The sequence below is a fragment of the Anopheles ziemanni genome, chromosome 2 (assembly GCF_943734765.1).
Source record: "Anopheles ziemanni chromosome 2, idAnoZiCoDA_A2_x.2, whole genome shotgun sequence".
In the NCBI taxonomy this organism is placed as follows: domain Eukaryota; kingdom Metazoa; phylum Arthropoda; class Insecta; order Diptera; family Culicidae; genus Anopheles; species Anopheles ziemanni.
Window position 1 is genome coordinate 31315880 of NC_080705.1, and position 24542 is coordinate 31340421.

The 24542-nt window shown below is 45.7% G+C and overlaps 1 protein-coding gene across 1 annotated transcript in view; it reads right to left on the reverse strand.

Moving 5' to 3' along the window:
* LOC131293378 (centrosome-associated protein CEP250) overlaps positions 1-18650 on the reverse strand; it is a 141293-nt gene extending 122643 nt beyond the window's left edge. The window contains exon 1 of the mRNA XM_058321457.1: positions 18522-18650. Coding sequence (XP_058177440.1) covers positions 18522-18650 — 129 coding nt within the window. The remainder of the gene's footprint in view (positions 1-18521) is intronic.
* Between the last annotated feature and the right edge of the window lie 5892 nt (positions 18651-24542).

Genomic DNA, 24542 nt, shown 5'->3' on the forward strand with positions numbered 1-24542 from the left:
GGTAACGTTGCATAGTTGGGAAATAAAACGGCGGTCGGGTTTTAGCTTGTTAGGAGCGATGCCTCCTCCTCCGATGGGCTCTGCAAAAGGGCCCGGAGTAAACATTCACATATGTGCACACACACGACGCCCCTACCCCCTTGCCGCCCACAACGGTCCAACCCCTCCTCGAAGAAGAAAATAAAAGACACAAACAGACAGTGTTACGGGCTCACCACGGGAATGGCGTAACTTCGATTGGCGGACGGAAATTCGAGAGTGAAAGCTTCAATCAAATAATCATAACCGGGGAAACGATCGGTCGATCGATTGGGGCTTTCGCGCCTCCAGGCAAGGCAAGGGCAGGCACGTGCAGTGCCTATAGGCACGAGTCAATAAGGTTGGCGTTGCCAAAGTCTGGTGGTTGCCTTGCGCGACGAAACACCGACACACGGGAAACACACTCTCCGGACGCTTAACTCCGCCTTTGAGTTTACGCTTAACGCCAACTCTAAAGCGGCACTAAAATAAAGAGAAAGGGATAACCAGAATTGTGTATGGGGAAGGGGGAGGGGGAGAACGGGCCCGGGAAGGACGCGTGATCTGCCGATAAGCTTCGTCTTCGGCTAGGGAATGTCTTTCTCCCTTCGAGAAACCGCCATTAGATGGGGGAGGGGTGTCTGTTGTAACATGAATCGACTAAACACCCACACACTCTATTGACTTTCGCCGGAAGAGAAGCAGTAGGAAGTCCCTTCGCGTGGTCGTCTTTTAAGATATTTTGTTTTGGAAGAGTATTTCGAAAACAATGCATTTGCTTAAGACTTTAAAACGTACCATAATGTCTTGTGGAAGAACAAAGTAATTGAAATAAACCAGTGAGAAAGTAGGAAGCTGCTGTTTTACGGACCACAAGAAGGGAAGGTTTAAATTTGAAACACTTTCATGTTGAACCCTATTCCAGGAGAGCTCCGATTCGAAATTGTTAGTAATGAGATTTGCAAAGGTTTCCCGCAAGGAACCGCACCGCATTTCCCGGGCCCTGACCACCCGGGGAAGGTCAAAAGTGCAATGAATCACCGGCGGAAGGGTAGTAACATTGTAGGCAAGTTTCACTTATCCTTTACCACCCGACGGGGTCACCGACCTCACTTGCCCAACCGCGCTCCGGGTCCGGTAATCCACAGGGCAGTTCCTCCACCACCCCACCCCCGCGGAGGGCAAACATTATGAACCGACCCCCGGGAAAAAAGGCCTCCACAACGCTCCGAAAACCCCAAGCGCGGTGAAGGAAGGAAAAACAAAAGATGAAGGCGAAAGCGCGCGATTACCGGCGGCAAGAAATCAAAAGTATGCTCGCGTCCGTCCCACTTTCCTATACGGGTGTCTGGGCCGCACGTCGTTGCGCGATTGACGTCCTTTTTTTCCTTCCCTCCGCACCAGGAACGCAACCGCGAGCTTCAGCGTTGGTCCTTTCCCTCCGCGGGGCGAATCGGGGCGGTTAGCGCAAATGGAATGCGGCCCAAGAAGTTGGGTACGAACGGCTGTGGGGTACGCGCGACTGCGGGTTGTGCTTAGGTTGAGGGCACATGGCCAAGTGTTACCTTATTGCCCGGCTGGAAGTGCCCGGCGCGGTGGGCCAGTGGTTTCACTTTCAATCATCATAAACCTAAATAAACAAAAATTGCTGCTAGGCTTCTCGGCGCGAAGCCCCATTCGTGTGGCCTTTCGACGAATCGAGCAGCCACGGGCGGGAAATAGAAATCGACAGTGATTTTCCTTCTAAAATGCTGTAGTGTACGTGTAACGCAAAATGTGTAATACTTTTGTCTCTTTATGTTTTTCATTTTTAATAGAAACTAGCGATGGAAATAATAACTCTTTTTCTGTCTTTCTTTTCTTTCCTTGAATTTTTGAGTAACTTTTATGATTTGATACACAAAACATGAGTTTGTGCAGATATTTAACTCCCCAAAGACAAGCCCAAATCATAATCAGAGATTAATAAGGATTACAAATAGTGTTGTGCCTTATGAATCTTTAGGCGAGATTCATTCATATGAATCTTTCACCTAAGATACATTCAGATAGATTCATGAATTTTTTGGAATTCAAATCTTTCAACATTGATGAATCTTTTCGAAACCTAATGAATCTTTCATTAATCTTTTGTTGATCTCTAACGAATCTTCATGATTCTTTAATTCGTGTGGATTTAGCGACCAAAAAAGGGCTCCTCTTCCCATTGTTTGGGCTTTACTATTCTGTTCTTTTAATATTGAATAATCTTTGGGTATCAGTCATTAAAATATTGACTTCTTCTTCTTCTTTTCTGGCCCACTCACAAGATTGACAATTCCCCCAAAACGAAGCAAAGAGTCATTCAGATTCAGGAGTCGGAATTACACAACTCTAGTTACAAAAAGTATGCACGATGATTTCAATCATAAAACTCATAAGTAAGATTCTATTAATTCACTAATTAATCACAGAAACGAGAACATAATTCCCACAGAATTGAGAATTGTAGAAATAGTTTGAATGAATTTGTACAATCGCATTTAAAAAAAATGCACAGTTTTATTTAAAAAAAAAAGACACTTCTTGTGCAGATTTCAAACAAATCCACAACTCTCTTATACGATGGTTGAATAGAGCTCCATTTAATGTGGCATTCCAGATCTGCTATTAATTGGAGATAAATGTGAACATGCTGTAAATTACCTTCCAAATTAATCTGAGGCCATCAAGCCCAAAGTAAGCCCACATTTTAGCGGTCTAATGATGCCCTCCCTCCCGACTCCGGCGTTCGACAATTTGGCTGGAGCCGGCACGTCGAGAACTTCCTCCTCGTCGCCGCTAGAAACCGTTAGAATTCGTTCTCTCCCACGATGGGTAAGGTCGTTAGACGGTCCCGACGCGATGGTGGTGGAGGCCATCTGGTCAACACACCAAAAAAAAAAACAACAACAAGGAACCATTTTACCGATAAAAATATGGAAAAAAAGAATACCAAACAAATGTTCCCACTAAAACCCCGCCCGAGGCGCTTGTGATCGAAAAAAAGGTTTCGTCGTCGACGGCCAACCGAAGTCTCCCGTGGTGAGTCGAGCATCGAACACTCTAGTTCACCGGGCCGGATCTCATAAATTGCGGTACCGAAAGCACAGCCAACGACCAAGCTCCATGCAGCGCGGAGCGCGCACCAGTAGAAGCTAGAAACAAATCATCATTTTCACCTGCTCGTAGAGGGAAAAACTTGTCACTTTACGAAAGGGAGCAGGTTGGCGTCCCGCTCCGTGTTCGATCGCCTTTTCCCACTTCGCGAGCAGCTTGTTGAAACGACTTGACAAAACATGCCGATAATCTCCGACAAATGTTCGCTTAATTTATAGCTAATCACGACCGGGCTGAAGGGAATCGAAACGCGATCGATAGCGAGTGGTTGAAAGGGGAGGTGGAGGGGGTGGCTAATATTTTAGATTTTCCCCACCCTCCTCGGTTTCACCACCGTGTGGATTGTGGTCGTAAATTTGGTATCGGTTCTATACAGAACTACAGAATTCGGGGCCGATCGAGAGACGATGAAAATGGATTATTTATTCAAATGAGTTCGGAATCGATCGATCGCTGACTCTCTAACTCTGTCTCTGCGAAAAGAGTTTTGGGAAAAATCATGCCCTCAGCGGATTAGAGCACACTTTGGGATTAAGGTGAAGGCTTTTATGCTTTTCTTAAGTTCAATCTCGACGAAACTACGCTCCGGATAGAATAAATTAGAAACCATCAATTACTTCGCACACTTGCAAACCTTCTCCATTCCTTGGCGACGCTGTCCGCGTCCTTTTACGACCGTTTTCTCTCGTTGACGCGCAGAAAACACAATACCCTCGTGGGCCACAAGGAGGAGCTCGTTAGAACCTCGTTAATTAGCGACCTCGTTTGAACTCACCTGAAACGAAACGGAATGAAAACGAATGATGTTTAATCAATAAAGCGTCGCCGATGGGAAAAGAGAAATATTTATCGCCAGCCCGCGGGAAAAATAACCCCCTAACCCCCTCGCAAGCCCACACCAACACAAATGGATCATTTAATAAGGCACGTTTTGTACCCCGCTTCTTTTCCCCCCTCTATAGTCCCCGACTTGGGGGCCGATCATGATTGACAAAACGGTCGTTCCTCCTCCGGATTAACTAGACTCTAACCGGTCGGTGACAATGGCGAAAGGCCCGCCGTTTTCCGACCGTCAATAAATCAATTGGTTTTAATAAATTTTCAACACTTTCCCTCCACCGCCACCACCGGAGGGGGTACGTTCGTTGCACCGAAGGGGTGGAATTTTCCCTGACCGGCTCCGTGACGAAAGTGGGCTTTCACTCGCGCGCGCACCGACCAAAATGGCCTATGGGAATCAAAATTGCGTCGTACGCCAGTCGCTTGGCTGTGGGGAAAAAGTGGCCCCAACTTGGCGGTGTGGTATAGAATTGTTTATTGGCCGTTGAAATGGGACCGTGACGGGGGCGGACGCGGACAACCCCGAATGGGGCCGCCGACCATCGCAATGCTCGAGCCGATTTTTCGGTCTCAAATAGTAGAATTGTCCTAGTCGGCGTCTCTCGGTTCGGAGCAAATTTTTCGCTGCCGGCGAAAAACAAAACAGATGAAACGGATGAATAGCAATAGAGCGAGGGGGGGAGGGGACAAAAAGAATCAAAACAACACCGAACCTAAGCCCTACACCCGAGCAACGCGCCCTCTCCCCCAGCTTTACGCGGGTGGAGGCGTCATAAATCAGCTGCCGATGCTAATAAATCAACCGAACCGGGGTAATTTTGTCCTAAAATGGACACAAACGATCAACGAAACGATCCCTGGGGCCGGTCGGGTCGGGCGGCCGGTCCGGCCAGGTCGCCAGTCGAGCAATAGCAGCAGCTTCAAACCGTTGCCTCCGGGAGCGTTGATGAGGGATAGGAAGAAATCAAAGCCCGCGCGCGCGTCCCAAAAGGCGCCGAACGACGCCGGAGTTGGTTCTTCTGGTGCAGAATTGATTTGGCGATGGAAAAAAACAACCAAACAGAAAAGCACCGGGCTGTAGATAAACGAAGGTGACGGTGGCGACGGTGGACGATGCCTAGGGAAAAATCTTCGCCTGCAAACCCAATGGTCTTTCCGACAACGACGACGACGGGCCTAGGGAAAAATTTATTATTGCTGAAGCGTGATCTGATTGGTTTATCTGTTGGCCGATCTCGGGTTGATGATTCCCGAGAGCTCGGGTGGAAGCGGTATTTCGATAGGAAATTTAAGACCGCTCGAATTTGGCAAATAGCCACAGGGCGACAGAAAAGGTAATGCAATGGGGAAATAAAACCAAAACCAATGAAGGAAACGCGCGCTGTTATTGATCGTTGACATTGATTTTGAAATAACTGACCGCGATACGGAGTGGTGCTGAACAAACGCATTGCCAAGGGTTCCGAGGAGGATTAATTAATGCCAGGTTGGAGGATTAATTAACAAATCAAACCGTAAAGAAAAATAATTTCATGAAAATTTCAGAGGGACAAATATTCTTGCAAGATTTACAAAGATTGCATAGATGATCGTTTTAAAATCTATTAAAAACAAAATACAACATACTAGGATTAATCAATGTATTCCAGGTTAATACGAGTCAAAAATAAAAGGAAGATAATTTTTTTAAAATCTCAGAGGGACAAATATTTTTACAAAACTTACAAAGATTGGATAGATGGTCGTTTGAATTAAATTCAACCAAAAAACTACATCATGCCAGGATTAATTTATGGAAGTCAATAATAAAAGAAAGATAATTTAAGGAAAAACTCTGAGAGACAAATATCGTTTTAAAATCAATTTTAACCGAAAAACAACAACATGCAAAAATACTCATTCGTCAAAAAGTTAGAAAAACTAAGCACGTCACCCAATCGAAGAACTTCAACGACCGACAAAACACGAACCCTCTCACTGAATCGATTTATTGTTAAAGCCAGTAGTTTCTTCAACAAAAATAGAAAAAAAAGAACGAGTCGCAAATAAAACTGTGCAACGACCACGGTTTCGGCGGCTTAAAAATAAACTCTCGCTTTTTGGCACGTGATTCACGTGCTCTTGACCGTGTTTGAGCAGTCGCTTCGCGTGACTTCTTAAAATAAGTTTGCAGAACGAAAACGAGAAACAAAAAAAAACCAACCGAACCAACAAGTAAGAGAGGGAGGAGGGGAAAGCTGACCGAAAGAACATGGCATCGTTTGTGTTTGATTGGCAGCAAATCATTCGTGCACGCAAGGCGACGAGTCATCTGTTGCGTGATCGCGAAATCATCACGCGAAAAAAGAAGCGGGAACCGATGCGGGGAAGAATGCACACATTTTTGGAGATTTTTCGACGAGTTGGCTCCGGAAAAAAGGGCCACGGAGCCGGCAGATTTTCGGTGTGAGAAATCACGACGCAGAGTTCGTGGCTTTTCGGCAGTCAATTTCAAACCGTCCATCAGAAGCGCTGCTAACCATCATCACCTCTCGCCCCTTTCGGTTTATACGCTTTTTCCTGGACGCAAAATTGAAGACTTTCGATTGGCAGTGGCAACGTCGTGGGACCGATGACCCCTAGGGCCAATGTTTTACCGGACTGACTGACGGGTGAAAGTGATCGGACTCCACGGCCGGACACGATTGGAACATTCCGACTTCGCATCCGCAAAACTCGCGTGAAGCAATTAGCCAAGGTCACTAAACTTGTCCTCCTGTGCGCAGAATAATGATTGATCGACGTCGGAACATTCCGCGCATATATCCCACCGAAACGATCCGTTCCCATCCCGGAGGTACAAACTAGGTCTGCCCGAGTGGCCTTCGATTCTTCACCAAGCACAAACTCTTCCCATCGGAGCACTCTAGACGAGGAGATCGGTTAGAATTGATATGTCATCCGGTTGGAAGCGTTTGATAAATTGAACATGGCGTCAATGCTTTATGGTCACCGCTCCCTCGTTCCCACTCAATACTGTTCGATGTGCATCGACTGTGCTCTTCGGTGTGCTTTGGTTGTGTGATTTATGGATGATTGATTCCTGCACTTGACTGGCGCTTTTTATTTTCCTATAGCTCGCTAACGTACACAAACACACATCTAGCAGAAGGTCAAGTTATGAGTGGCTGTTGATGTTGTGATGGTGGATTGTCACCGGTCGCTCGGTAAGAGGTTTTAGCCAAGTCACGTAAACATCGCACATTGCACCGAACGGCGGACGGAAGGTTTATATTTTTCTATTCTCCCAGACCAAACATTTATTGGCACTGACGTGAACTTCAAGTCGATGGCCAACCAGAAGTTGCTCAACTCGATGATGCATCTATATATTCTGATTGAGAAAAGTAGTTTATAGCATTAGAAAAGAAAAATTAATCAACACAAATAATACTCCGTGCATTCAAGAAGTAATAGAGATAAATCAAGTAAATGATAGGTCGATTGAAGAACTGATCTAATTTCTTTATCATTTTTTTTGAATGCAAAAACACAGCAAAAAAGTAAATAAATGACATCGCATGGTGTTTTTGTGGAGCTGTTAAAGCTAAAAATTACAGAGCAACACAATGATAAACTATGGCAATGTATTAGGCACAAAAAAAAAATGGGCTATTTAAACATTTCACGTTGGCTTATTAAGTGGCGTCAAGTGCTGGACAGATGTTCAGATGCTTGAAAGATGTTTGAAAAAAAAAAACGATAGCTAAAAGTTTGAACCTTTAAAATGCAATTTCACAAAGATTCATTAACATGCCAGGTGAATCCTCGACTGATATATGTAGAGTACTGATAGAATTATGAACAAAACAAATTGAGCAAATTTAATAGAAAACCAAAATGAAAAAACCAAACATAAACAGATTTAGCAACTGTGCAGTCAACACTGATTGTAATTCTTTTTACCATCAAAAACAACAACAATGTAATGATAAAGCAAAACAAACTGCAACCGTAAACACTTCCCTCCCCGGGACGGAACCGGAAATGATGCCGTAAGTGTTATTACCCCAGGGCAGTAAACAGTCACGAGACGCTGCCTTCGTTTGTGTGTATATGTGTGTGTCACATTAACCGCCAACAGTTGGTGGCATTTGAAGAAAAAAAAACGCAACCAGCGTCACGTGGCAGCGTCGAGGGCTCCAGTTTGGAGTCGGAAGGTTCCAAGCCAACCCCGAAGCGCATGTCATTTGTCCATTTGTTTATCCGAACGCCAATCGGTAGCTGCTGCACCCCGGAGTGGCGAGTGCCCTTCTGAGGGGCGGGTGGATGGGTGCGAGGTTGGAGTAAGTTAATTTCAGAAGCGGGTGCTTTTTCCCTTTTAACCCCTCTCGATCGTTCGGTGTCGTTGGGAAAGCGGTGGAGGATAGAAGAAAAATAAAAGATCATCTCCGGTATGGCTCCCCCGGTATGGAGCGGGGAAGGGGGTTGGGACAGATGGAAGGGTGCGATAGTGATGGAAAGTGCGCGATAGGGCGCGGCAAGATGATGCTGGCAACACTTCCCTTCCTGCAATCGCGAACGTCTTGGCCCCGGGAAGGGCACGTGAAAACGAAATTATAACGATCACTATCTTTAGTTTAGAAAATCGGCCCATGAGCGCCGTGGCTCACAACCTCGACGGCGTGGGTTCGAATCCCAACCGAGACCGGACCCCCCTGTACGAGAGGACTGACTATCCACGTACACATAGGGTAAAAAGTCTCGTAAGCCCTTTACAGGGCAGGCATGACCAACAAGGTCGTTACGCCAAGAAGAAGTATCTTTAGTCGAGCATCTGATGGCGAGAAGTGGGGTGAATGAAGGTATGTGAAGCCCGAAAGCCCTCGTGTAACACCCCGCGGGTTTTGAATCCGGGCATTTTCTTCGCTTCCTTCTGCCTCACCCCTTCCTAAGACACATTCCTTGAGGTCGAGCGTCGGAACTGGACTTGCTTGGGGTTGGCGGCAGCGTAAACCGGAGGTAGTGCCAATGGTTTGCATGAGGCACCCACGAGGACACTGGCCAATATCGGGAGCCAATTATACCCGCTCGTCCGTAAGCGTGTGTGTGTGTGTGTGTGCGCATGTTTAGATCGTTTCATTCTCCTTTCGTGATTTCCGACGACCGCCAACAACATGCTTATGCTCGCGGGGTGTATGCGATTGCTACCGTTACCGACCCGGGTCGGTCAATGTTCTCCCGCGCGCCCGATTTGACGCCCTTTTTCCCTCCTCTCCTCCCCCGCTGAAGATCACCACCCGCTGGGTTTTGCACGCGAAAGCGCACCACGCGGTGAAAGGGCGTCCCGGGTCTTGCCGGAGAGAAGTGTTATAAAATAAAATCAAAGCCTCCACGAGCCACGAGCCAATCGGTAGCACTGGACATTATCGTTTCACCCTATGTTTGTGTGCGCTGATATGGTGTGCGCTAACGGAGTTGGCCGGTGCTTCTCGCTCGTGAGGCCAAAGGAAAGCGAAAACGATCGCCATAAACAGTATGTTGGGAGCGCGCGTCGACTTTTGGAATGGCGGCGGAAGGCGTAATAGAATGTGGTACCGACCCATCATGGGTTGGGGCCCTTTGGCGGAAGGTTTTCACCCTTTCGCACTCTCGTTCTACTCCCGGCGGACGAAAGTTTCCAACCGCAACCCTCTCGATCGGTTGTTGGCTCACATGCCAAAGCAAAGGCGAAGGGGGTAAAAAACACCCATTTCCGCACCCGGTGCCAATTAGGATCGGGGCCAAATTGTGCAGCCCTCGAACCCACCCTCCCGTCTTCGGCGAAGGTCCACCCGGGGGGGATGGCGCTGTGGGTGTTTGAAATGGGTTCGAACGTTTGACGCCGGCCACGAGTCTATTATTTTGCTCGCGAACCCTTTGAAACCCGCAGAGACGGAGAGAGAGGAAGGGGCATTGGGATTTCTGTGGAGGTCCTTTGGGGTACAGTTGTTTTGCCATGATCCGCGGGAAGATACGTTTGTACGGTAGGTACGATTGGGTTGTGTAGGTAAAATCATTGCACTACAAATCTTTTCTATCAGCTTGAAAATTCATTATAGAACGCATTTATTTAGTGTTTAAAACCAATCTACTTTGAAAAAGTAAATGGCTCACTTGTTGAAATTTCTCATCATATTTCATCGATTAAAAGAAAAGTGAACCCACACAACGCAAAGTCGTAGAAAGTTGTTTGAATTTAATCCCAAATCAGTATATTTCCAATCGGAATTGCATTATGCATAGACAATGTATAAGCAACGATATTGTTGTTGCATATGATGCCGATCAAGAATTTAACACGATTTGTTTTATGCATACGTATAGATGAACGAGCAATCTACGACTTTTGTATTTCGTCCTATATGATGTCGACTTAGAAACATATACGACTAAACCTTTACATGTTTAACAATGTACGGTTACCGCCTCCACTTTGGTACGTAAAGGCATAATTTTAGTATCATACACGATTCAATCATATTGCATAGAAGTACGAATATTGATAAGTTTATTTTCGCTATAAACACAAAATGTGCTATGTGTAGTAAAAGCGATTTATTAATTTAAAATTACCCGTTGAAGTTCTACTCAACAACACAAAACAAAATAAAAACAACAGTTATGACCCGTTACGCATGATCATCTGCAACCTACATATTTTGCCACAAATTTGCCTTTGTATCGGTAATTTACATAGAAAGTGTACTAGTTCTTTTTTTTCATGCCAGAGAACACAAATAAAAAGAAACAAAAATGGATGTTGCCAAAACGAAGAGAAGAATAATCTACATGTTAACAAAAATTTCTTTTCACCAACCCAACTTTCTCCGACGAACTCGCAACGCTCGGTCACAAAAAATGTTATGGTTGTTTTCAATGGAGGCGCAAAAAGCTGCATACAAAAAACAAACAAAATAAACAAACCAACAAAAAAAATAACTACAACCATACACACAAGCATCCGACCTAACGAGCAAACACAACATATTGCGCCGGTTCTGCGCATGTTACGCGAATTTGCACGACAAACAAACTAACGAAAGCAGCAGCAACAACAACAAAAAACCCGAGGTGGTTAAAGAATGGCCACTACCGCTTTCCGCTATCTTTATGGCGGCGCGAGCGGATGGCGACACGCTTTTTCATGTGTGTTGTTTTTTATTAAATTGCAAGCCAACACGCGGGCGGACATGGGAATGTTGGACCTTTTATTGCTCTTACATAGGAAAAGCCCTCGGTTGCGCGGTCTGCAGAGAGCAGACGGTAGTTGGGAATGCTGGACATCACCTCCGACGGGTTGCAGACACTTTGGCGTCGCGGTTTGCTGCGACTGCCATTGAACCTCCATTGTACCAACTAATGTTATGGTTGTGCTGTTATTTTGTATAAATTTTATGTTTTGTTTGCAATAATAATTACAACCCGTTACACTCGGGTACGAATTCATGCAAATTTAGAATGACCCGAAAAATTTCTCCACCGAGAGAGCTTTTCGGTTCGCGTCAAGGGGGCGTGAAATTGATTCACTTCATCCATCACGCAACGACATACACGTGTCAATTTTGCATCACACGGCGTCCGCAGCAAGTGGCATGGAAATGTACGAAAGAAGGCAAGCATAAGCCATAGGAATGTTTCCAAACGAAAGGTGATGGAAAGCGATCGCACAGCCATCAAAAAAGACGGATGATGTTGCCGAGCTTTGACAAATGGGTTCAGGGTGGATTTTTTTTTAACTTTCCCCACCCAAACCGTCCTAGCATTTCGCTTCCAAAGATCTAGCTTTCCCATTCGATTCGAGCCGGGGAAACCACCACGGCACGCGGGTGGGTGGGAAATGCAAATTCAATTACACTTCGGCTGCTTTCGGGAGCAAACGGTACCACCGACGGGCCCCAAATGGATTTCGACGCTTCTCAGGCACCTCTAGGAAACTTCCCCAAAGAGAGGAACGACACTTGCCCCCCACAAGAGGAGCAACAACCTACGATATGCATGAACCGGCCACGGCGAAGGAAATCATCGGAGGAAAAATAAAAGCAAATGGGAAACCGAAAAACTGGAGCAACCAACGAAAATTGTTTTGCACGCACGCAGAACGTCAAAAAGCGGTCGTGAATATATGCTCCGGTAGCGACGGCAACATAATGTCGCAGCTCGACGGACATGTTTCAAGAGCGGGAGGACTTTCTAATCACGTCTAATCAACACCTCACGAGCGTGCGCCATTTATGAAACGGATCAAAACCCGCCGGGGCAGAGGGCGAAGGCGAACGGTTTTTCGGCCCAAAAGTGCACCGTCGCGTCGCTTCCACAGCACGCAGACACGAAAGACTTCAATGCACGATCAGATGACGAGCGGAAAGCCGCGCCGACACGACGATGACGTTCATGCGGCTGATTGACGTGTGTCGGAGCGGAAAGTGGAAGTGGAAGAAAGCATCTACTCCAAAAGGGACTTCTTCTCCGAACGATACCCATCGCACCTTGCGGTACAACTGCTGCGTGCGTCATCGAAAAACGACACTTTTTTCCGCACCATGCTCCCGATAAGTACCGGGGATGCTATTCGTCCCACTTTTTTAGGTGTAGATAAATGCATCAGATGTAGCTGCTTACGGGCTCGGAAACGATTCTTTTCTCGCCCGCCTAGCATTTCGCACCTAGCAGTGAAATGAAGGTTTTAAGGGCGCATGGTCTTGTAATTACGGCACTAAAGTAGAACAATCGTGGAAGCGTGAAAATTGAAAGCAACGGCACGTGTTAAAGCGGGCTGCACATGCGTTGGAAAGAAAACGGAAAGTCTGTCGTGTTTTGCTTTAAATGATAAATAAAAAATACATCATTATTTAATGAAATAACGTTTGCATTTAAAAAAAATTTTAACGCCTTTTCATGCAAAAACAGAAAACAGAAAAAAATAAAGAGTAGCATTTCTTTTAAACTTAGAACAAATTTGACAGCTGTATCAATTAAATTGAATCCACAGTGGCCAAAACATTAAACCAACTGCGTTTGATTACATGTTAAAACATCCAGCTTTATCGCGGATCACGTGACCAAAGATTATTTAAAGCCAGACGGCGACAAGTGGTAACTCTGGTACTTTATGTTGCTTTTGAAGCTTGTTACAGTATATTTAAAGTGTTTTGTGGTCCCTTAACTCTAATAGCACGCCATATCGTATGCAATGCCTTCCGAAATTTAGCAATTTTTTCAGAAAAAATCATAAAGAGTACAATTCACTTGTTTGGACATACCTTTCCTGAGTAAATCATACCCAAAGATCATCGGAGGAGTTGAACGGGTTAAATATAATTAATATACCCAGCACTGATAACCCTCCTTATGCCTCTCAATATTTTAAAGTTCAAACGGAGTAACACTGTGTCATGAATGCTTCACAACAAATGAAAAACATCCTTACATGACTGGTTTTTTCGGCTATGGCAAAAGTTTCGGCCAACGACCGTAAGGCCGGCTTATTGGCCGTCGGAATATTTTTTGAAAGTACTATAAAGATGTAACTTTATAATAAAATTTACTTCATTCAATTAGCTTGGTTAACTTTTTTCTTATCACCGATGAAAATTTGTCCATTTTATTAATGCGAACGTTATTTGAAAAAAATGGTCATAATTCACGACTCATAATTGCTGTCATCTTTGGACAAATTCGCAATCGATAATATGTTATGCAAATGATTATAAATCAAACGGCAACTCGCCAACAAATAAACCGCAGCAAATTATCGACGAGCGATCGGTGTTGGTTGAACATATAAAATCGATTAAATCGTATCCCGAAACGCCATTCATTCGATTTGTTGCATCTCATCGTTCCCTCGAAAAATACCGGAGAGTGCAGTAAAAATTTGGCAAACACCCACGCGGTTTGGCACTCGCAAATCCCGCACGATGCGTCATCCAAATTCAACGGAAAAGAAGCTGGTTGCGTGGGATCGCCGCAAGTTGCATGAGCGCTTGAAAAAAAAACCCGATCGAACGTCGAACACGACACACGACGAACAAAACAGACAGAGGGTACACGAAAACATAAATACAACCGTCAAAGGGGTCCCGGAGCCGTGCAGAAGGATTAACTGCATGAGTTATGATTATATTGTTAAAGATGATGATATCATTAATTTTGCGCCGCCAGTCTCGGTTTCTCGGTTTGAATCACTCACTCTCATGTTATCGGAAGGAAAAAGGTAGGAAGAAAAAACACGTGAAACAAGGCATCTCTTCCACTTCCCCCCTACCAGGACATCGATCTTGGGGTTCTTCTAGAACTCAGCGGTAATTGCGAGCCCAGGCATGTGTAACCTCTTCCCCCCCTGTGTTGGTTGCGTGATCTATCGCCCGTGTCGGAGACAACCGTTCCGCGGGTTCGAGCAAATGATAGCAACAGTCGGAACGGATTAACGACTGACCGTTGGATCCTGGAGGGGCGACACTCTAGGAACGACCTTTATCACGGTCACCACCACCACTATCCTTTTTGCTGACCGACGCATTCATCTACGACAAGCAGAATGCACAGCTTAAGAACGTCGAAGTGTCTACCTTCTTTGCCCGAGAGACCCTTTTTCCAGCAGAAAGTGAGCTGCATCGAGAACTGACCACGCGGCGCACGCATAAATCAACGTGATAAATTCACGCTTCAGCTCGGCGGCGATAAAACATAATTTTAAGAAATGTTTGTTTTTCCCTGCCCGCGTCCTATTTGGCGCACTTGATCCATTTCCTATGGTACACCGCTTCCGTACACGGCACGGAGCTGCTTGACCTTTACCTCGACCGCGCAGACAAGCGACACATCACCCTTTGTCACCGCTCGGCGATCGATCGCACCGTGTATCTTTCGATTCCTCATGCGCTACGGTTCGCTAAAAGGATCAGGTGATCAAGTGCCAGTTATGGAACTGCACTCTCGATTACGGTCGATCGAAATCATTCCGTTCCTCCCGGCAATCTGCGCCCCGAACGGCCAAACCAACCGAGCCCAACCAATGGCGGAAGTGTAATCGAGGGTAATTCGTCTTGATCTCTTGGCCACTGACCGCGCTTTTATTGCACAGGCGGGATCGTTCCATTCCGAGGCCGGGGAAAATTTGTAACCGCACCGTTTCGAGCCAGTCCAAGGGCGTCCGAGCAAATGCTGACAGCCCGGCATCAAATGGCAAAACATCATCATCTTGATCATATTTTCTGCCAATCGGCAGTGACTGCCCCGCGCATTAAACCGGGTGAAATTCGCTTGCCCCGCGACCAAACGAGCAGTGAAAAATTATGACTCCGAGGGGGGAAAAACGGGGGTGATGATGTCTTTCTTAGACCTCGGACAGGCCCTTCAGAATGGAGCAAAAAGGGGGTAGCATTTTTGCACTGGGTGATCCCTCATCAACTTCCTCAATCGACGGTGGCGGACAACAACATCATCCTCCGATCATCAGCGGAAACGAGATCGTTCAAAAAGAGCGTGGAAATGTCAAGAGCTTCAACGTAAACGAGGTCCCGAGGGTGGACTTTTGAAAAATTGTTGCAAACCTAACTCCGACACTTCGTTGCAACCGGTTTAGTGTTATTAATATTCCACTTGGTTTTCGGTGGAGCTTCCGATGCACCGAGCTCGGAGAGTTGGATGGACGATCATGTTGATGATGATGATTGACACCGTTCTCTCGATGCGCTTGTTGCTCTCCGGGGTATGACTTCATTACTTGGAGGAAGAATTGTGTTACAGCTTACCTGTAACGAGCAGAAGAAAATGAAGACTATGATTAGAAAAGGTCTTTAAGGCAAGTCAAATCGATCATATTTGATTCGCGATAAACATACGAAATGATTTTAAATGATTTGGAATAATGCACACAAAGTAAAAACCTTCCCAAATTAATTTGTTTGAAAAGCGTTTCATTATGAGATTTATTTTTATTAAATCAAACCAACATCTAACTCGATTCCGCATGCTCTTCTTAGCCTTTTCTAACAAAGGCACATGCTGTACATCAATCAGTTTGGGTCGGGACTTAGCAGCGATAGTAACGATTGATGTTTATTTGTTAAACAAATCTGTCCATCAAGTCGGAGTTTCAAATAACATCACCGCGTAAGACGTGAGGTGTGAGCAAGAACGAAGCCAAAATGTGCAGCACAAAAAATAAAAGCTGTAAAAATCTCTTTCCGCGTCTCTTTGGATGGTGATTTCGAGCACCCGGAGCAGCCCACGATCAAATTATCAACGAGCTGCCAATCAAAAAGGCTCCTAAAAGAAATGACGGTTCCGAAGGATGGGAAGGCGATGTGCAGGAGTTCGAATTTGTTGCGTCTTTTGGAGCATAATCGTCGTTCAGCGCTTTTCGGTTTAAACGATAATTTTTCGCTGATAATCTGTTTTTGATCGAGATGACGGAGATTTGCACGAGCAAAATGTTGGTATCTTGTGACCATCAAACCGCACCTACAGGGGATAAATCCATCGCCGGATCACCTTCACGACGGCGAAGCCACCCCTGCAGAGGTGGTAAAGAATTTAGAATTTGGTGAACCACTCCCCAATAGAAAAAACCCACCTTCTTAAAATCTAGATTTTGTCCGTTTCGATCGTAACTCCACAACCACCGCCGGCCAGTTGAATATTTGATCAAATTTGATAGATCAACATTTGACTACGGTTTAGCGTAAGAGTGTGTCCAAGGATACCTACAAAAAACCCTCGCACAGAAATAGCGTGCCAGTAATAGATAGAATACACAGCAAGCAGAAGGAAAGAGAGAGTAACAATTAGAAACCACCAAGAACTAGCCACCCGTCGACCTTGGAAATCCGTGCGTTTAATCAGCCGTTCAAATTCAGGAGTGTCGCCCGAACGGCTTGACCTATGCGGGCAAAACTAGAACCCACTAGAACACGAGAACCGACCACCAGCTTCCACACAAGAGGCAAAAAAAGCAGTACAGGTTGGTTGGTGTAGAATGTTTAGTCATAATTTATGGCGTTCTCCAAATCGTGCTGAAGGGGTGATAAAGAAGCAAAAAACCACGCATACAAATACGATGGGTTTGATTTTATTTCCGCACCCCGTACACGATCACCATGTGTTCGAAGAAGAAAGAAAAGAAACCCCGATTGATGATGTTCGATTAGAAGAAGCGAGAGTTTGGCGGAGGGGGAACATCTCACAAGATTGCGCATGGTAACATTTATGTATGCAAACTGGAAGAGACGCTAGAAAAGGCCACATATAATGTGGATTGAGCCACCAGCTCAGACAGATTGACGACGTGTTCAAATTTGTGTTTTAATTATAGTAATTAATTGTTTACTCTGCATGGATATTTTATTGAATTTTGTTTAAAAAACATTAAGATTGGATTTGAAATTACTACTTTAAGATAATCATCCTTTTCACTAGAAAATACACAATTTTTAATAAGAATTTTCAAAAAGGAAACAAAAAAATTAGTTTCAAAATACTATCTTAAGACCACAAGGAATCACTTGCAATAAAACAATGATGTCTTAGAATTAATCAGTGTTACAACATTAGAAACAGAAAATTTGTATTCGATACATTGAAAAATATAACAAGTTTAATCCGACCACAAAATTAACAACTTTTACTTTTTCAAACTCAATTCGTTCTATCGCCAATAAAAGGTATTTCAATACACATGCATCATAAACAATTATGACGGTTCGTGTAAATTTTACTTCCAATCGTTTTACTTGACACTCCACGCTGATTCTTGCCTTCATAACCGCGAACTCGAGAAACCATCGGAGAGAAGAAGGCATAAATTTCATACTTTGCGTATGTCAGCGTTGCATTCCTGGCGCGTTGCAAAAAAAAAATGTATACAGCTGGCCGCAGCAATGGTGTATGTGTCACTGTGTGGCCCCACCCCCCGTCCATTTCACCCTTCAACTGCTGACCGAGCCACTCCGCTCCCCTCGCGCGCCTTCGAAAAGAACGGCCGTAAAAGGCTCCGGTTGCAACGTTCCGAAACGTGTCTGCAATACGATCTCGCCCAAGTCGTTCATCCACCTGACCGAGCCGGTGCGTGTGTGTGTGTATGACGATGCAAGGACCTCTCAACTCACCCCTCCTCCCCCGTGTTATCTCGATTTCAAAAAACACCTTCCCTCGAAACGGTGCAAAACGAACTGAACCTCCGCCTCATAATTTTTCCCAGTCCGGCCGCAAAGTGTATCCTTCTTTTCCAAAACCTGCCGCAAAAGCGCATTCTTTACGACTGCGTCTCGAGCGAGTGAAGAATGATCACCATGCCCCCCCTCTCTGTCAACTAGCCTCTCTCTGTCTCCTCCGCTCCTTTCCCCATCGTTCGTACGCGACCTCTTCTGACGTCTGCACCGAACCAAAATCTACCCAAGAATCCGTTACGCGATCAGCGCGCTTCCAACAAGTAGCAGGAGCAGCAGCTTTCTTCTGTTGCAGCGCGTCACGTAAGAAACCGTTCCCGTCCCGCTTCCCCCTACCCCGGTGCGGTTCTTCTCCGACGACGTTCCGACTTCCACCCGGTGGCACGTTATCATTAGCATTTTATCTTGCACTCGCACGTCGCAGCCGTAGCTGATCTTTTGCACCATCTGGAGGGCCCGCCCCATCCCTGTCCTTCCACCAACCAACCTTCCAGCGATCTGGGCAAGTGGTAAAAAAGTAGGCCTTCCCGCGAGAACGGTAACATAGCGCGTCCTGCCAGGGGGGGAACCGGTGAGAGATGTTCCAGATTTCCGTGCGCCATGTGTCATGCATGTTTAATATTGCCATAAATAATAGGACTCCACGCGAGACGTTCCGGCAAAGGGTCGGCCACCGGAGGGCGGGCTTGGAACGTGTAGAAGAATGTTTCACCGAGCCCGGGCACCGGCAATTTTACCGAAATGCACGCACGTACGCCACTACGGACGATCGGAGAATTAGACACGAGACGGTTTCCCTAAAAACGCCGCACAGGCAAGGGGGACGAAGGGCTCGAGGGGAGGCAGATTGTTTATGATAAGTGAGCGACATGATGATCGCACGCAGGAATGATGCCGGGAAGGCCGACCGTGTGGCGGCAAAAGCTGAAACAAAAGTTTAAACGCCAAGTGGAACCGTGTAAAAGGGCACGCCGTTATCAATGGCGTGGAATCTTGCGTGATAATAAATTTCTAACATTCATGCCGATCGGACTCCCGGGAATCTGGTTGCATTGCAAATATGTCATGCTTTTCTTTTTCTACACAAAGGTTGTGAGAGGAAGGGAGCGATCTTTAGCACCACCACGTTACATTGTTTCTCATGGGGAAGCATACCGATTGCCATTTGACACGAGCTAATTTATGGATGCCTCATAAAAAGATGAACATAAAGTCAGAACCAACGAGGAATGAGCGAAACGATTTAAGAATTTTAAGGCGGTGGATTTAAAAGGTTTGATTGCTTCCCTTTCGGTAGATACAAGGGAGATCCGGTGTTCGACAAAATGAAAACAAATCGATATTATTTCGCAACCTTCCATGTAGAACTTCCACTGCATCCACATGCAGTGGTTGCAGTAAATTGTACCTTCCGAGGCTCAATGGGAGTATTGCACAACAGCCCATCGATCGAATCGCTCCGTGGCGCGTGTTCGAAGCACGTGCAAAAACCGAGCTCGCGAACCAGCAAGTTGTTAACTAAAGTGTGAAATTATTTCCATTCTTCTCCCGGTCGATTGATCGATGGGAATGGTGATTAATGTCAGGGAGTTAATTGTGGTTTCAACCGGGAGAACTTGACAGAAAAATGATTCTAAGTGGAGAAACAGTGAAAAATACATCCAATCAAATATATTTCAAGAGAGCCTTTTTCATGGTGGAAAGTTTAAAAATATTTTTCTTCGCATGAATTCGTTCAAACATTACACGATGCGACAAATAGGATTTAACGGGCGTGCAATGGATGAAACTGAAGAAAAAAAAAACCACTGAAAATCGAAACCCGGAACTGTGCAGCAAAAAAGCGACGTAGAAGTCGACGTTGAAAAGTAATGTAAGAAGGGAAAAAAATGCTCTTTACCGGGGGCGACACTTTACGGGTTCGCTTACCCATGATCCGTCAAATTGGATTAGACAAGAGACACCCACCGTCCACCGGGCGTAAGATAGCAAAAAACTAAAGGCAAGGCGTCTCCTTCCTGGACAAGGAAATATTTTGACACTGTCCGTTCCGTTCCGGCGTATGTTCCCCGGTGTTCGTGGAAGGCTCCTCAAAGAAAAAGGGCACCTTTTCACGCTGAGTGTTCAACTTCATTTCACAGACATTTCCAAATTTGTGCCTTCGAGTGTTGGTTTGCCATTTGAGAAGTCCTTATCCGCTTGCGGAGTGAAATAAAATATCACTTTACAAGTACAACCCGCATCGCACCCCGGCCATTGTCCCGGCCCTCCTCCCCAGGAGGTGTAATCATCGCCCCAACACACACACTGCACCACCTAAGACGAGACTTCGTTTCTTCGCCGAAGCCGGTGAACCGGTCGCAGCGACGATTAAGACGCTGAAAATTAATCCACCCAGCGGCGCTCGCAATGAGGGGCCCAACCCAAGCCACACATTAAACCATGATGCGGTAAAATGGCTTTCATGAACCACTGGTGAAAAAACAAAACCTCTCCACCTTAGTATCCCCAAAATCCGGCCCGATATGGATAGCCTGCTTCATGGGAGTTTTCGGTTTGGTTCCCCCCCCCCCACCTGGTGGGGATTCGGTTTGCATCCATTTCGCCTCGCACACGTGCGCTAGGCGGATGGCTAACTTCAACGATATCCGTTTGCTTCGTAATCGATACAGCTCTCCCTCTGATAACGTTTGACGGTGGTGGAGGAAATAATGCTAAACAAAACGTGGAATATATCGATGGAATGAATCTGCGTGCGGCTTGGTTTGGCTCAGGTGGATTCAGGTCACCGGCAAGTCGAACAGGCGGTAAATCAATTTGACCCAAATGACCTCAGCGCAAACAAGCTTAAACTATCTGAAGTGAATGAGCGGATCATTGAGTTGTTTGTTAGTCACATCAGTTGCTTGCTTTGAAGAAGAATTTTAATATATTTTTCAGGATCGGCACACATTTTATTAAATTTATAGTCTTTACCTCGACGTTTTACGGCTAATCCTCAGATTTGATAGTATTGCATGGATTTTGCATTTTTATATACAGATTATTGTTTGCATTAAGATTCTGCTATTCGAATCTTTATTGTTAAATTTATTTGGAATGCCCAGGCCGTAATCTACATGAATCTTGAGTGTTCAACAAAACGAAAGTTTTTAAAATTATTAACGAAATAAAAGATTGCTACAGAATATCAAAAAGGACAAGTAACGTTTGAAAGCTCTGAAAAAACTTGAATATTCCACAGTTAAGCACTACAGTGTGTTTTTCGAAAAACGCAAACTAAAATGCACTCAGGAAATCGGTAAAACATACACATGACTTAGTATTAAACCACTTATTTATGAAAACTTATTTTTGTTGGAGATTACTACGAAACGTAAATAGATTCGTAAGACAAAAAAGTTTTATAACTCGAAGCCTTAGAAACGGTTATAAAAGTCTATGTCCCAAAGGTTTAAAAACCAAATAAAATAAAAAAAAACTGTGCCACAAGCTGCTTAATCCCCGCACTGATAACACTTAAACAGAGCCAACCTGATCACACCACAAAGCATACCACCACGTTTGCCAACCGCAAGCGCACGCGCTAGCCGCATTTCGTGATCAAATTTTCTTTCATCCAATTTAATGTGTAATTCGTATGCACACCACTCCCCCCAAATCCTGCCTTCCTTTGCCGTAGAGGTGCTCGTAAACGTATGCAGGGCTAATTCCAGGTGAAACACTACACCAACTCCTCCACTAACGGACGAAGCACTTTCACTTAACACAACATACCAACATACCCGAACCGACCCCCGTCTCGCATAAGTATCTAGCGGGGGCAGATACTTTGACCAAGCGGAAACATTGTACGCATTCTAAGAGACTAAGAAAGAAGGGAAAAAAACAGTTGCCAACACTGTCCGAAGGGTCGAAGGGAAGCGAAAAGGTGGAGGGTGCTGTCTGTTTCCAGGTGTGGTTGAAGAGACCGGAGTACCCTCAGCCGTGGAGTTTTAGAGAGTCCAATAGCCCAACGGCATAGTTGGCGAAGCATAGTTTAAACATAGTCACAAATTGCTTCCCTCCGGACGGGAATTTCCCTCCATTGCATATGCGCCGCCATATGCAAGAAGACAATTGTGCATTGAAACAATGTATGATTAAAATATTTAATAAACCTGCGGGGAAAGCCTGGCATGCGCTCGCCGCGAGACACACAATATCGCGACGGTGGCTGCGGATGAGGGGCCTAAGGCTTTGCCGCCCCCGGAGAAATGGGGGAAGAGGGAGCCGCTTGTTTGTTTGTTTGTTTATTTCTACGATTATTTATATATTTTCACCACGTCCCGTCGAGTGGCTTTGCCGCAAAAACGGTCATTATGGTCGCAGACAAACATAGACACACACAGAGAGTTGTGACCGATATTATTTAGCGGAGCGCGTGCGAGCACGGAATTACTCCGGAGATAGCCGGAAAGAAATGGTCCAACCTAAGGGATTGAATTTCTAACCAGAGGGCAGCCCTCAAGAAAGGGCGCGCAATTGTTTGCGATGGTGAAAAATTGACCAAACCGAGCAGCCCGAAGCAGAACTCCCTGAGTACCTGTGCACCTGAGGTCTCTAAGGTTCGCCAAATGGTACTACGTGCACCTCGACTTCTCTGGCCCCTTAGGACCCCAGGGGGGTGGGGGACCATGACCGTGCGCACACCCCGAGGGATTCGAGGGCACCGATTTTCTGTCGATGATTTATTGTGCACGGCCGGCAAAGGCATTGGGGGAAAGTGAAACTCACGGGCGGTAAAACCGAAAGCCTTTGGACCCACCGGGAAGAAACCAGGACTTGGAGCAAAGTAAATCAATGTCAGGAGTTAACCAAGAAGGATGCAGAATGCGATGGACAAATCCAATCTAAGCGGACAGCCTCGGGGGAGTTTGAAGAATTTATGTTCTGGCCCGCCCGTATACAAAATGGGGCGAGAGCTAGTTTCAATAATGGCGGATGTCTGCGGACTGCGAACAAACAGCTCCGGGGCCGCTAACTCCTGAGGAATCGCCCCGAACGTGAGCCGTTCATTCCGCTTTTGGCGCGAATCACCTTTTGATTATTCGCAGCTTTCTTCGGGGAGAGTATTTTTAATTATTATTCAAGTCCGGCTCTGAAGGGGCTCGTCGTAGGTGGAGAAACTGCCAGTCCGCTACCTACCTATATGGTACTCCCATGGGGCGCTCATTAGCTCCGACTGCCGCAGGTGGGATCCGGACATGGGCATGTATCAATTTGCTAATCTCCCACAGCCTACCAGCAACTAGTTAGCCTGCTGACTTCTTTGCGCCGAAAAAAGGGTAGCCAAAAAGCGGCGCAATCCCCCGACCCGGGTGGAGTTGGGCGTTAAAAGGGGTTAATACGCGCATAAAGTTGGCCGCCACGACGCGCACATGTGCCTTCGGGGAGAAAGGAACGCGCGGCACACAGTCCGGTGCCAAAGCCGATGATAATTAATATAAAATTCGACAGTTTCAAACAAAAGCGAAGGCGCAAGTCCGTCAAGGGGAGGCCAACAGGAGAAAAACGGCAAGTCCGCGGCCAGCTTCAATTAATCAGCCGTAAATCTCGTTTCAACCGGCCGATGTGTGTGTGATTTTTGACGGCCACCCCAAAGCGAGTGGCGTTGCCGGCCCTTTTTCGGTGAGAGTGCCCACGAGATTTTGGATGGAAAGAAATTCCGGCCAAGGTGGGATGTGGGGCCTACTCGCTCCAAGAAAGGGGATAGAGAACACATTGACATTGACGGTAGTCCAGCTGAGACGGGGTCAACACTCACTCATCCCACTGACCGTATGGAAGGATTCTTTGAATTCCTTTTTCCTATCCTCACCGGGTGACGTAAGTAGATTTATTCTTTTCGGAACCAGATTTTGATGAATTTGACATTCGAAAATTTGTAACCAAGGGGAAATGGCTCACTCGTTGCTCGACAGGTTCTAGTTCCATTACAAGGTTGATTTGCGTGGGAAGTCACTCCTTTGCTTCTGACTCACGGGGTCATGATTCAAAATTACCTCGACATGAATGTCTTTATACGGACATTCCAAATCGCCCAAAATGAAGGGTTCAACAATTTTACGCCTTCTGGCATTTAGGAAACCGAGCATACTTAATCCTTGTCCGGTAATCCTTGTAAATCTATTTGGAAAATTAAATACCTTCACAGTTTTTAGCAATAATTGAAAAGAAAACTCTGAGGAACTAATTCAAACGAGCTCGATTATTGTGTGGAGAAGAAAGATATAGGAACCCAACGAACATAAATTGGTAGGGAGCACACTTTCGGCACACTTCCAGCGACGTTAAAAACCGAATGAAGCGATTGAA